Source organism: Harpia harpyja, chromosome 11 (assembly GCF_026419915.1).
Source record: "Harpia harpyja isolate bHarHar1 chromosome 11, bHarHar1 primary haplotype, whole genome shotgun sequence".
Classification (NCBI taxonomy): domain Eukaryota; kingdom Metazoa; phylum Chordata; class Aves; order Accipitriformes; family Accipitridae; genus Harpia; species Harpia harpyja.
In genome coordinates, this window is record NC_068950.1 from 27,545,610 (window position 1) to 27,557,808 (window position 12,199).

General features: G+C 36.1%; 1 protein-coding gene across 16 annotated transcripts in view; it reads left to right on the forward strand.

Moving 5' to 3' along the window:
* The window catches only part of ZNF644 (zinc finger protein 644), an 83,474-nt gene that overhangs the window by 62,090 nt on the left and 9,185 nt on the right, over positions 1–12,199 (forward strand). For 8 of the 16 annotated variants that reach the window (XM_052801936.1, XM_052801938.1, XM_052801933.1 and 5 more), the window contains 3 exons: positions 888–960; positions 2,306–5,352; positions 5,545–6,150. In XM_052801936.1, coding sequence (XP_052657896.1) covers positions 2,337–5,352; positions 5,545–6,150 — 3,622 coding nt within the window. In that variant the 5' untranslated portion in view covers positions 888–960; positions 2,306–2,336. Of the gene's footprint in view, positions 1–887; positions 994–2,305; positions 5,353–5,544; positions 6,151–8,729; positions 8,853–12,199 lie in introns of all 16 variants that reach the window. The other 8 variants (XM_052801947.1, XM_052801948.1, XM_052801946.1 and 5 more) reach the window with 3 other exon arrangements.

Genomic DNA, 12,199 nt, shown 5'->3' on the forward strand with positions numbered 1-12,199 from the left:
GTCTACCTCTGCAGTAATAAAACGAGGAAAACGCACATCTTTCAGGCAAAATTGGCTTACTAAGTTTCTTCTAAACTTTTTGTGAACATTTTTATAATCTGCTGCCTGATACTATAAGAAGCTTACACTATTCAGTTGTAAAATTGTTGGAGCTGTTGTGCATCCTTGGAGGTTTCACTTTTAGTTGACTTCTGCGTTATGGATTCTTAGTGCGTGTTTGCACTGCCTGTTTCTAACTCATGTACATGATGTAAAGACTCCTGCTGGGTGGTGCATTATCACCATTTTAGGATGATAGCTTTGAATGTGATCTTATTGGAAGTCTTTATTATGGTGGAAAATGACCCATCTCAAAACAGCAAAGAAATGCAAAAAAAAATCTAAGAAATGGGAAGATGAGAAACTGGGGTGTCTGGTAGAACATTTGCATAAAGGTATGTTATAGATAAATAATACAATAAAATATTTCCTATAGTTTAAGCATTTATTATGCATCTGACACGAGCATAGCTGTATTTCTAAATTGGCTAGTTCAATGATGGAGTAGCAAAGGAAACATTTTTTTTAATGGCAAAATTTTTTCATTATATTTCTACTCCAAATATAGTTACTTATATCTTCAAAATAGTAAATAAGTCATATTACATTAAGGTTTGTTTTTACAAACTTAAAGGAGGTTAAAATATTTGTTTTGTCCTTTTGCTGATTTGAAACAAAACAAGCACAGTAACAGAGAATTTCCATGAGGCCGTAGCTAGCTTTGAATTGTGTGGATAGCTATCATAATGTTGAATTGAAAAACTTAATAGAAATGTTGGACTCATTTTAGAGAGTGATGTATAAAGATGAAAGTGGTGGTGTTTAACCAGGTTGTTTTCTCTCCTTAGGAAAAAAGGATGTCAAGAGTGGTCTTCCTTGATTTTGGTGAAGGACCATTGGAGGGAGCCATGGATATTAGTTGTGAGTTATAACATCTTAATTCAAAGAGTCTAGGTATGACTCCTTTTAACTGAGCTGTAGTCAAAATGTTAATTAGTAATTGAACCTAAGTATGTGATGGCAGGAATCAAATCCCCCAGAAGATCAAAGTGAATAGTGCTCTTTAAGGGTAAAATATGTGATTTCTGTAAAATACAGATAGATGTTTCCAACTCCTAGATGGGTGTTTTAATGCCTTATGCTTACTGTGTTCTGAGGACCCGTGTAAGAGGTAAATGCCAGGGTAGACTTAATTTCACACTCCTGTTTATTACACACTGATTTTTTCACGTGTAGGCAACTCTTTTGTGGTCACTAAGCATTTTGTAGACAATTTTGTGTATGAATGAAAGTCACTTGTAGGAAGACACATTTATGTACACAAGGCCTCCCAGAAGGAATTAATATGTAGTAGTTCTCTGTACTAGCAGATACTATTATTGTCATGCTCTGGATTCAACATGGTGATTTCCTCTGGTATGTAAATCCTAATTAAATGTTTCTTTCTAATTGTGGGTTTTTTCCCACCTTTGAGAAGATGCTATTTGATTTGCTTACCACTTAAAATGGCCTTTTAACATAACCAAGATCTGACTGATTTATTTTAAAGCAAGGAGAGTCCTTTTGTAAGAAGGGAATGGGGAGACGTTTAATTTCTTCAGTGAGTTTGATTCTTTGCTATGTCTCTATCAGTAATCAGATGTTCAGAATCAGCTTAGTTGTGTTTTCTCCTTTAATACTAAAGTTAACACTTCTGCAGGCTTCTGTGTAGCATCAGGTCAGTTGTATAGAAGCACTTTGAAAAAAGTGCTACCTTGATACATAAAGATTATTTTAGTTTCCTGGGTGCTAAAGGGAAGTATGATTTGCCTTTTTTTTTTTGAAAATCACTAAAATTACTAGCAGATGTCTGGGTAGCCTTTACTCCTAACTTGTTTTACTTTTAGAAAACAACTAAAGATAAAGTCTTGTGTTTATGTTAATCTACTTGTAGAATGTATTTGCACAGTTTTTGACAATCTCATTTCCCCCATGTTGCTTGTGTATGGGTGTTCAGGCTTTTTTGAACTGTGATAGTGGGCAGTGACTAGTTTGCTGTATGGTTATTAATATAGCATAGCAAAAAGGTATAATTTTTTAATTACTTCATCAGTTAATTTTAAACATGTCTTTAATATCCTAAATTTAAAAAATTACATTTTTAACAAGTTCAAAACATATTTTTAGATTAGAGTATGAAGAAGGGTGATCCTGAAGAAGACTGTAAATTAAAATTGCCATTATTTATTTCTGTGATTGCCTGATTCTTTTCTTGTTTGTTTTTTAGTGTAAATGTACTTAATGGACAGACCAGCAATATGGATGATTTAGAAATAAATACTGAAGTCACTGGTGCTAAAGAAGAAGAAGAAATCCTATGTGATGATAATTTCATATCTGAGGAAGAAGGTGGCATTCCTAAATCACAAGAGAGTGACACGTCATTTCAGAAGAACAATACATTGACTCTGCCTGAGGAGCTATCAAGGGACAGATCTGAAAAAGCCTTAAGTGGAGGCCAGACTTCTCTATTTATACCCACTGGTGCTCCTACTGTTTCTAGCGAAAACTTTATCTTGTCTAGAGGAACTGCTGTTAATGGACCAGTTTCACACTCCACCTCAACTAAGACTTCCATTATGAATAAAGGCAGTATTTCATTAACCACTGGACAGCCTGTAGGTCATCACACAGATTCCTGCTCAACTTTGACAGTGGTTCATGATCTTCAGCTGCCTGCAAAGAGTACAACACAGAAATCAAATCAGCACCAAGTTTTATTTTTGTTACCTGATGTAGCACATGCTAAGAACCTGACTCATTCCATTAAAAATCTACCTACCTCTGCTTCAATTGGTTGTGATTCACAGAAATCAGTAGGAAATAGTGTAGATAGCACTTTAGTAGGCCAAGTAGAAGTTTGTGAGGATGATAAAAATTTACTAGTAAAAGATGATTGTGTCGATACGTTAACAGGCATTTCCTCAGGTACAGGTGGTTTCAGATCGGGATGTGATCCCAGCTGGGATCCACAAAAAGAGTTTATACAGTTTCTTATGACAAATGAAGAAACAATAGAGAAGTCTCCCATTCACTGTAAAGCAGGCTTAGAAAAAAAGCGAAAAAGGAAAATGGACGTTAGTAAAATAACACGCTATACTGAAGACTGTTTTGGTGATACCAGTTGTATTCCTAGTAAATCAAAACTATTAACTGTTGACTTCTTAGAGCAGAATGAGGAGCTACAAATAGTAGAACCACAAAAATATTCATTGAGTAAAGTAAAGCCTGAATCCACAGATGAAGAGCTGGAAGCTGTTGATGCTATCCAGCAGCTCATTTATAGTCCCACTAGTAACTGTGCAGAAGATACTTCTCCTGTTCACACTAGCACTTTTCTTTCTAATCCTTTAAAAAATAAATGTGAACAGAATGATTCTGAATCGCCATCTACTTTCAGTACTGATGAACCATCATTTTATCCCTGTACAAAGTGCAATGTGAATTTTAGGGAGAAGAAACATCTGCATAGGCATATGATGTACCATTTAGATGGGAACAGTCATTTCCGACATCTCAATGTTCCCAGGCCCTATGCATGTAGGGAATGTGGAAGGACATTTCGAGATCGTAATTCACTTCTTAAACATATGATAATTCACCAGGAAAGAAGGCAGAAACTGATGGAAGAAATCCGTGAGCTGAAAGAACTTCAGGATGAGGGTAGGAGTGCACGGTTACAGTGCCCACAGTGTGTATTTGGTACCAATTGTCCCAAAACATTTGTGCAGCATGCGAAGACCCATGAAAAAGATAAAAGGTATTACTGCTGTGAGGAATGCAATTTCATGGCTGTGACAGAAAATGAACTGGAATGTCATCGAGGGATCGCTCATGGAGCAGTAGTCAAATGTTCAATTATCGGTAGCGACATGTCCCAGAGGAAAACACAGAAAAAGTCATCCTTGAAAGATCCGTATTTAGGATCCTCAAAAAAGTCATCGACATATATGTGTAAGATGTGTCCATTTACTACTTCAGCTAGAAGCATTTTAAAAAAACACGTGGAATATTTGCACCCAGCATCATGCATTGATCCCTTTGGTAGCCATCTTAGACTAGAAAAAAGGAAAGGCAGCATAATAGAAGAATCTTTAGATTTTGGTAGCAGGACAAAACAGTTGATCAAACAATCTTCTACTTTTCCAAAGAACTCTGTTTTAAAACAGGATGTAAAAAGATCATTTGGCTCTACTTCACAGTCCAGTAACTTCGCAAAACTTCACAAGAGACCCTACAGGATACAGAAGGCTCGGAAAAGCGTTTCACAGTCATCTGTAAGTGTGTGCAATCTAAATTCTACAAACAAGACCTTTTTGATTAGAAATAGCATTGACCAGAAACCTAAATGTTTTCATCAAGCAGCAAAGCAGAAAGCTAGTGTCAAAACAAGCAGTAATTATTTATATAGACACAAATATGAAAACTACAGGATGATTAAAAAATCTAGTGACTCTTATCCTTTGCATTTAAAAAAGGAAGAGTCCAGCTCTGTCAGTTCTTTACATTTATTTTCTTCATCAAGTAGTCCCCATAATAATTGTTTTGTCATGGATTCAAATAATCTTGATTGCAAAAGGGCAGAAGGCTGTAAAGATCGTAGGCATGTAGCTGTAAAAAGAGTGGTTAAAGAATCCAAGAGGGAAGGCTCTGTTACAGGAGATGATTTGGATTGCTATCCAGATTTTCTGCATAAAATGACTGTTGTTGTTTTACAGAAACTTAACTCTGCTGAAAAAAAAGACAGCTATGAAACGGAGGATGAAAGTTCATGGGATAATGTTGAACTATGTGATTACACTACACAGTCTGTGGAGGATGAATCTTACAGTGATATTAATCAGGAGCATGTAAACCTATTCCCCATATTCAAAGGTAAAATGGAAGATCATGAAGCTGGTGATAAATCTTCACTTAGTTATGAGCAGAATGATGGCTTTTATTTTGAGTATTATGAAGATGCTGAGGGTAGTAACTTCCTGCATGATTTGCATGATCCTCAGAATTTAGAAAATGTAGGATCAACATTGCCAAAGCATAACTCAGTTTTCCATTGGACTGATTTGTCGCTTGAAAAGAAGTCCTGCCCATACTGTCCAGCAACCTTTGAAACAGGTGTTGGATTGTCCAATCATGTCAGAGGACATCTTCACAGAGCTGGACTAAGCTATGAAGCCCGTCATGTTGTTTCACCAGAACAGATAGCAACAAGTGACAAAATGCAACATTTTAAAAGGACTGGAACAGGAACTCCTGTTAAACGTGTTAGAAAAGGTAAGCTGTTTTTTGTTTTGGTTTGTTTTTTTTAATTTGTGTCTGAAGTAGAGGGGACAAAGGGATTTATTGAGCACTAAACAAGACTTGCTTTATCTTGTTGTAAAGCCTCTCTTCTTGTCCTTGTGATTTGCTATTGTAATGTTTAACTGTATATAACTGTAAAAAAAATTATAATTATTTTCTTTGTAGCGATTGAGAAATCTGAAACTTCCTCTGAGCATACGTGTCAGCTCTGTGGAGGCTGGTTCGATACTAAAATTGGATTGTCTAATCATGTGCGAGGACACCTGAAGAGGCTTGGCAAAACCAAGTGGGACGCACACAAGTCTCCAATCTGTGTTCTGAATGAGATGATGCAAAATGAAGAGAAGTATGAAAAAATCCTAAAGGCTTTGAACAGTCGCCGCATTATTCCCAGACCGTTTGTTGCTCAGAAATTTGCATCAAATGATGACTTTTTATCTCAGAATGTTATACCTCTTGAAGCATACCATAATGGCCTAAAGACTGAAGATACATCTGTGTCTGCATCGGAGGAAGAAGGGCTGAGTTTCCTAAATGAATGTGATGAAACAAAAGCAGTACTACATGGTGAAAAAAAAAGTCAGTCACTTACACTGATAGAACTCCTGAAAAATAAGAGGTTAGGAGAAGAAAGGAATCCTGATATTTCTCCTCAAAAAATTCATAATCAAACTGCAAGAAAGAGGTTTGTTCAGAAATGTGTTCTTCCATTAAATGAAGACAGTCCATTGATGTATCAGCCACAAAAAATGGACTTGACTATGCAGTCAGGTAAGAAGATGTTTCTAGCTGTCTTGACAACATCCCAAAGAATCCTTTAATTCATAGAAAATGTACAAATGCAGAGTATTTTAGTTGGGATGCTGTTCATTTAATTCTTGTTTCATTTCCAGAGGATGCTGACTGCGAGAGGTAGCACAGCAAATTTTTCTGACATGCTTTTCCTAAAGTGAAAAAAACCCTCAGCAGCACTGAGGGGTTTTTGCATGGAACATAGTTCCTGTTCTGCATATGGCTGGGCATACAATTTCAAAGCGGACACAAAATGAGCTTCAGTAGGGAAGACGACACATCCTGCAATAACAAGTTGAAGTGTCTGTGCATATTTGGTAGACTAACAGTTCTGAAATGTTTGGGCTTGTAACCCTGTTTCTGGGTATTAAAACAGCTGGTTTGGGAACTACTTAATTTAAAATAAATCTTTGAGGTTTGTGCAAAGCAGCATTTGCTCAAACTAACAGAACTGTTGATACCATTATAAATGCATAATATTCCAAATTGGTGAATCACTGTCAACTAATTTTGATGATTTTAGGCAAACATACTCTTACAACACAGATTAATTCTTGTTTGTTTCAAAACTGCGGCTGCTGTGAGAAACTGATGCTTGCTTAGGGCCTGGCTATTCTGAGTGAAGACCTGTGCTGGTTCAAGCTTTGTTGGAATACAGTTGTAGCCAGCAGCTTTCTAATGCACAGCCCCTGACTGATACGGACAGAGATTGCCCCTCCACTGAGAATTGTGCTAATGAAACAATTCTATAATCAACTTTGTAGATACTCTGTATACTCATAGAGCAGGCTATTAGAGTGATGTTTTTGACCTATTTGTCACATAAGAGTTATTTCTAGTCTTGGGGAATTCTTACAACATCCTTTTTAATGTGTATGTAGAGCTTGCATTTACCTGTTTTCTTGTTTGGACACCACCTTATAATGCTGCAGGATTCTTGAGATTGAGGAGCAGGATCTTATTTTTATACCCCTGACTTTTTTTTGGTTCTGTTCATTTTCTTGTTATTACCCAGTGCAGGTTAGTAAAACTGGCAGTGCCTACTACTTTTTCACCTATGTTCTTGTCTTCCTTTAAACAAATAAAACCAACAACAATCCAATGTGCTCAGAAGTTCTTTTAGGGGACTACAAAAGCGTGGCAATCAATTTCTTTACAAAGGTGGCTTTCTAAAATGACATAGTAGAGGTGGAACAGAATTACATTTAATGTCTTCTGGACGTCTGTGGTTGTCCTTTAAGACAGGAGATTGCTTAATAAAGGAAGTGTATCTTTGACAGGCTTAATGATTTGAAAAACAATGCTAAAGGAATAGCTTGCCAAACCTGACACTGTGTAATGCTTTCTGTTTAATATTCACCGCTGAATACTAGGTAGTGCCTGTTTGGTTGTGATGAACAACCAGGTAAAAATAAACATATGCTTGCATAGTACTAACAGTTACGAATGGGGCCCTGTAATTATCTGCGGCTGAGGTAACAGAATTTGACAACTAACGCACTGTGCCAGTTGAGTTAATAAGAAAATATTTAACATCAAGTTGAAATTCTTCTCTTTTTCCTAAAAAGGCAAATATTTCTAATTCTGGTTTTAGTTTTTAAAAAGGTTTTTACCAACCAGGTGTTCTTCTTCTGTAACTTGCCTGAAAAAAACAGCATGTCTTCTGTGGGCTGCTGGAGAATAGGATTCTTTCTTTCCTGCAGACAGAGGCTTTCCAGCTGAGTAGTTTTAGCTTTTTTATTAATTCTTCTAATAATTTATTAGTAGAGAACTTGAAATATTAGTTGACCAAAACAATCTATCTTTGGTAAAATGAAGGGAGAAATATTATGGTGAAGTTGAGCAGGGGATAAGTTATAATGGTTTCTTTGTCTGGTAAGTGAGGAGTTCAGTATTGTTTCACTGTTTTCCTGTGATAAATGGCATGTTGCTTTGTTGATCATTTATTTAGCACAAAGATTTTAGCAAAAAACTTCAAATCATTAACTTTCATTATCAATTGCACATCTAAAGTAATGAACAGAAAATGCACTGAACAAAATGTTTTGTCTAACAGCTGTTCAGTGGTGTGTTTTACCACCTTCTTCTCCAAGCCTTCAACAGCAGCCTAATTTAGTATTGAGCGCTTCAGTCTTATGGGTAAAACACTTTTAATTACCAGTTTGTCAACTAGACTTTTTAAATTCTCTTTATTGGAAATGTTGCACGCTCCAAAATTTCTCAACAGAATTGTGCTATTCAAATTGCAGGATTGCATTTTGGGATTAGAGCTTCATAACATGGAGATCTGTAGGAACTTGATAGTAGGTATTAAATGCAGAGTAGCCTAACGGGCTCAAGTTGCCTCCTTTCTGTTCTTTTTCAAATAACATGGTTTGGCTTAAAGCACTACATGGAAAACTAATAACGGTTAACTTGGATCCTTCTAATATACTAAACAATTGCGTCAATGCAGTGAATATATTTTAAACCATCTTTATTGCAGAAAACTTTTTACAACGCTTTGAGAATTTCATTTTTTGAAGAGAGCTGGATTATAGTTTTCTTTTGAATGATAGGTATGCCTGTGAAGCTTAGAACGTGTGTGCATTGCAATACGACGTTTACAAGTGCTGTTAGCCTGTCCAACCACTTACGCGCTTATGCACGAAAGAAGAGTGCTGGACTTTTGACTGGGACAGGTATGTTTTGTTACAGATGTAAAAGCAAGTCTGTCTATGATACATTTTCCTCATCAGACTGGGCAAAAGCATATGTTAATTCAAAATAATTTTGAAGCTTCTGCTGGTAAACAATTTATTTGCCATAAAACTTCAGCAACTTGTAAGAAAAGGTATGTTGCTGTTGTCCACTCTCATGTCTGATTTTCATTCTTACTCATTTATTTTGGATCCAACACTTAAGGTATGTAAGCAAAACTAAGAGATGATTGCTTAAATTCATTCTTCTACAATATCACAACTTCCAAACCAGCTAGTTGGCCTTCTAATGAAGTGTTTAAAAGTACCTAAAAAAAAATAAAAACAACCAACCAACAAACAAACCCCAACAAACCAACAAGTAATTTTTACAATCTAGTACATATAATTACTAAGAATACTGTAGTTAAAATAGGAAAAGCAAGTAATTTTACAGTTTGTGTATTTCTAACAACATATTGTATGTAGTTGGTTTCATTTCTTGTTTGGCTCACAACCCAAAAACTACGTGGTCCGACATGGAGTGAGTGTAGTACAGCATTTGGCACTGATACTAATGTCTTTTATTAAAACACACTTTATTTTGAAATTCCTCTAATATTCCATATTTTGACTCTTTTCCAGAAACCTGCAGTTTGCTTGGCTGTAGGCAATTTCTGAGTTTACTTGGATTGTGGCTGAGATTAGTGGGACTTCGTATGATCAACAGCAAATTGGGGAGCAGAGACAGAATATAGTGAGGAAAATTTGGAGATACAAAGTCTGGAATATTCAGTAATTAAGAAGGGCAACCATCAGTTTTCTGTGTCAACAAGCACAGACTTTTACATAATGCTTTGGAAAAATGCATAATCCTTTTTTTTTTTGTCTGCAGATGTAATTCATTATGCTAAGAATGACAAATAAACTGAGTTTCAGGCTTTCTCTGCAGAAGGCTAAAAGAAATATTTTTACAAACTGGGCCTGTGGCTGCCAGGTCTTATGTTATGCTAAGTTAATGCTATAGCAAAGTAGATTTAGAAGGGTCAGCAGATGCAGTAATACCCATGTGCACGAGCGTATGCCTTTAGTTAGTGATTCTGAAAGTTTTCGTATTTACTCAGTAGAAAGGTGATGATAGTGGACTTCATTTACCACTGCTGTGATTGGTATTAGCCCTGTGGTAAGTTACTTTGCTTATATATACCTACTGGTGAAATATTTTTCAGTAGCTATATATTTAAATTGCACTTTGAAATCTTAATGATAATTCAGTGGAGGAGACACTGTGACAAACAAGATAGTACAAAGAGATTAGGTCCTGGACGAGCTCCTTGTACCTCAGGTTCCCTTTTGCTAAATGAGAGAAGTGAAGGTAGCTTGTTAAGGTGCTTTTGGGGATTTTTGTTTGTTTTCTTTAAGAAATGTATTTTGCTAGTGAAGTAGTAGCATACTCATCAGAACAGTTGCCACTTTCCTTAAAAGAACTGAAAGAAAACTCCCGAGTCTTGTATCATTGGACCTAGAAGTTTGCTTAAAATTAGATTAGAAACATGAGGTTGGAAACAAAGCTTAAAAAAAAAGAAGGTTAGAAACAAAACTTAAAAAAAAAAAAAGTATCTTTTGATCTCAGAAGCTGGAGCTGAGCCAGATAAATAGCCTGTACCATGTGGATAAAGGCCTTTCACTGAAACCAATGACTTACACTTAAGTTATAGCGATAACATTATGCAACCAATGAATATTTGTATTAACTTAGTCATTAACCATTAAAACTGTTGTAACTCTGCGAAGTTTGTAAACTTTGCTCGTTGACTTTTCTTTTGAGCAAGCTCAATGCAAGGCTTGTAGGCCAGAAAATATGCTTTGAAACAGTGGTTTTATTTGATGTTCCACTTTATAAGTTTTGTGAAGAGAATTATTTTAATGCAAGATTTCACTAGCACACACTAGTTTTAAACTTTGCTATGAGTGTCACTCCTGGGGAGATGTGTTTTTCTTATTAAGAAATGGTTGCAGTTGAGAGCAATTTTGAGATGTCTTCAGGTTGGCTTCAGCCTGGAACCTTAATGGAGACAATGAGGATACGTTTATACAGGTTCCTCCTTCTGTTTTCATGAAGCCTTTCTTATATCTTCTAAAGTAAACATAACTACTGAAAAGAAATCACGCTGGTTAAATATTTGTCTCAGTTTCTTGCTGTAATTAAATAATTGTGTGTAAACATGAATGCTGTAATTCTTTTAATTGGCAATTGTTATGGGAGCTATCTAGGTGTTACTGTTTCATAAGAGAAGTACAGTAATCTCTGCATATCACCAAAGTGAGACCTTTCCTAGTGCTACATTAGCTTACATGCTAGTCTTCTGCTCAGTTTTTCAGTTTGTCTGCATATGTTTTTGATACTGACTATTATAGTACTGCTCTTCTAGCAGATGTCCTGCTTCTTCAGTCAGTAATTTGATCATATTTAGTTAAATCTTACCCTTTTTTTTTTCTCCAAATGCGACTCGACAGTTTTAGCAGTGTAATAGACATAGTTAAGCATAATGGTAAATTTTGAGAATGGACTCAGGAAAAACATCCTAGAAGTGAAACTTTCTAGGCTGTTGGCTGTTCAAGGTTAGTGTTTATTAAACTTAATTTGTGCCTGGAGTTATGCTGTACGGATCCACTGTATAGCCAATGTCTGTCTAGGTTCATTTGGATAGTTGATTGCTTTTGTATTAGTGCTTGCATGATAGTCTTCAGATGTCTGACTGGAACGTCAATTTTTATTTTCTTTGTGTTATGCAGTCCAGTTTTGAACAATGTAATGATTTAATCACTCATCTTGAGTAGATGCTAATTTCCTTTTATACCTGTTTTGATGAATAGCAACACATTAATGTTTCTCAGAGCATGAGGCAAACTTGCTTCTTCTGATTATCTTTAGAGCATTGGACAGACCTATGCAAAATCTTCAAAATGAATCTTGCTCTTCTTGGTACAGTTGTATATCCACTTCCTTCCTTTTCTTCCCTCTGGGCCTCTCTTCCCACCCGAAGTCTCTCGATACTCTCTTGCACCCTGGCTTTTTACATCTTGTCTTTGTTGACTCTTCACACTCAGTCTCTTCTTACCAGCTGTCATCTTTTGGGAATCACCATTCTCTTCTTTGGTCTTTCCTTCTGTAGATGGAAACTGCTTTTTTAGAAGTTTGGAAGAGAACAATAAAATACAGAGCAAGGAGTCTGGCCTTTGAGCCAACAGTATGACTGAGGTAGCAGTTCATGCGGCCACTATGCTTCCAAATGATTTCTAATACCATTTTGTCAAAACTGTAGCTTCGGAAAGTTTACAGTGGAAGC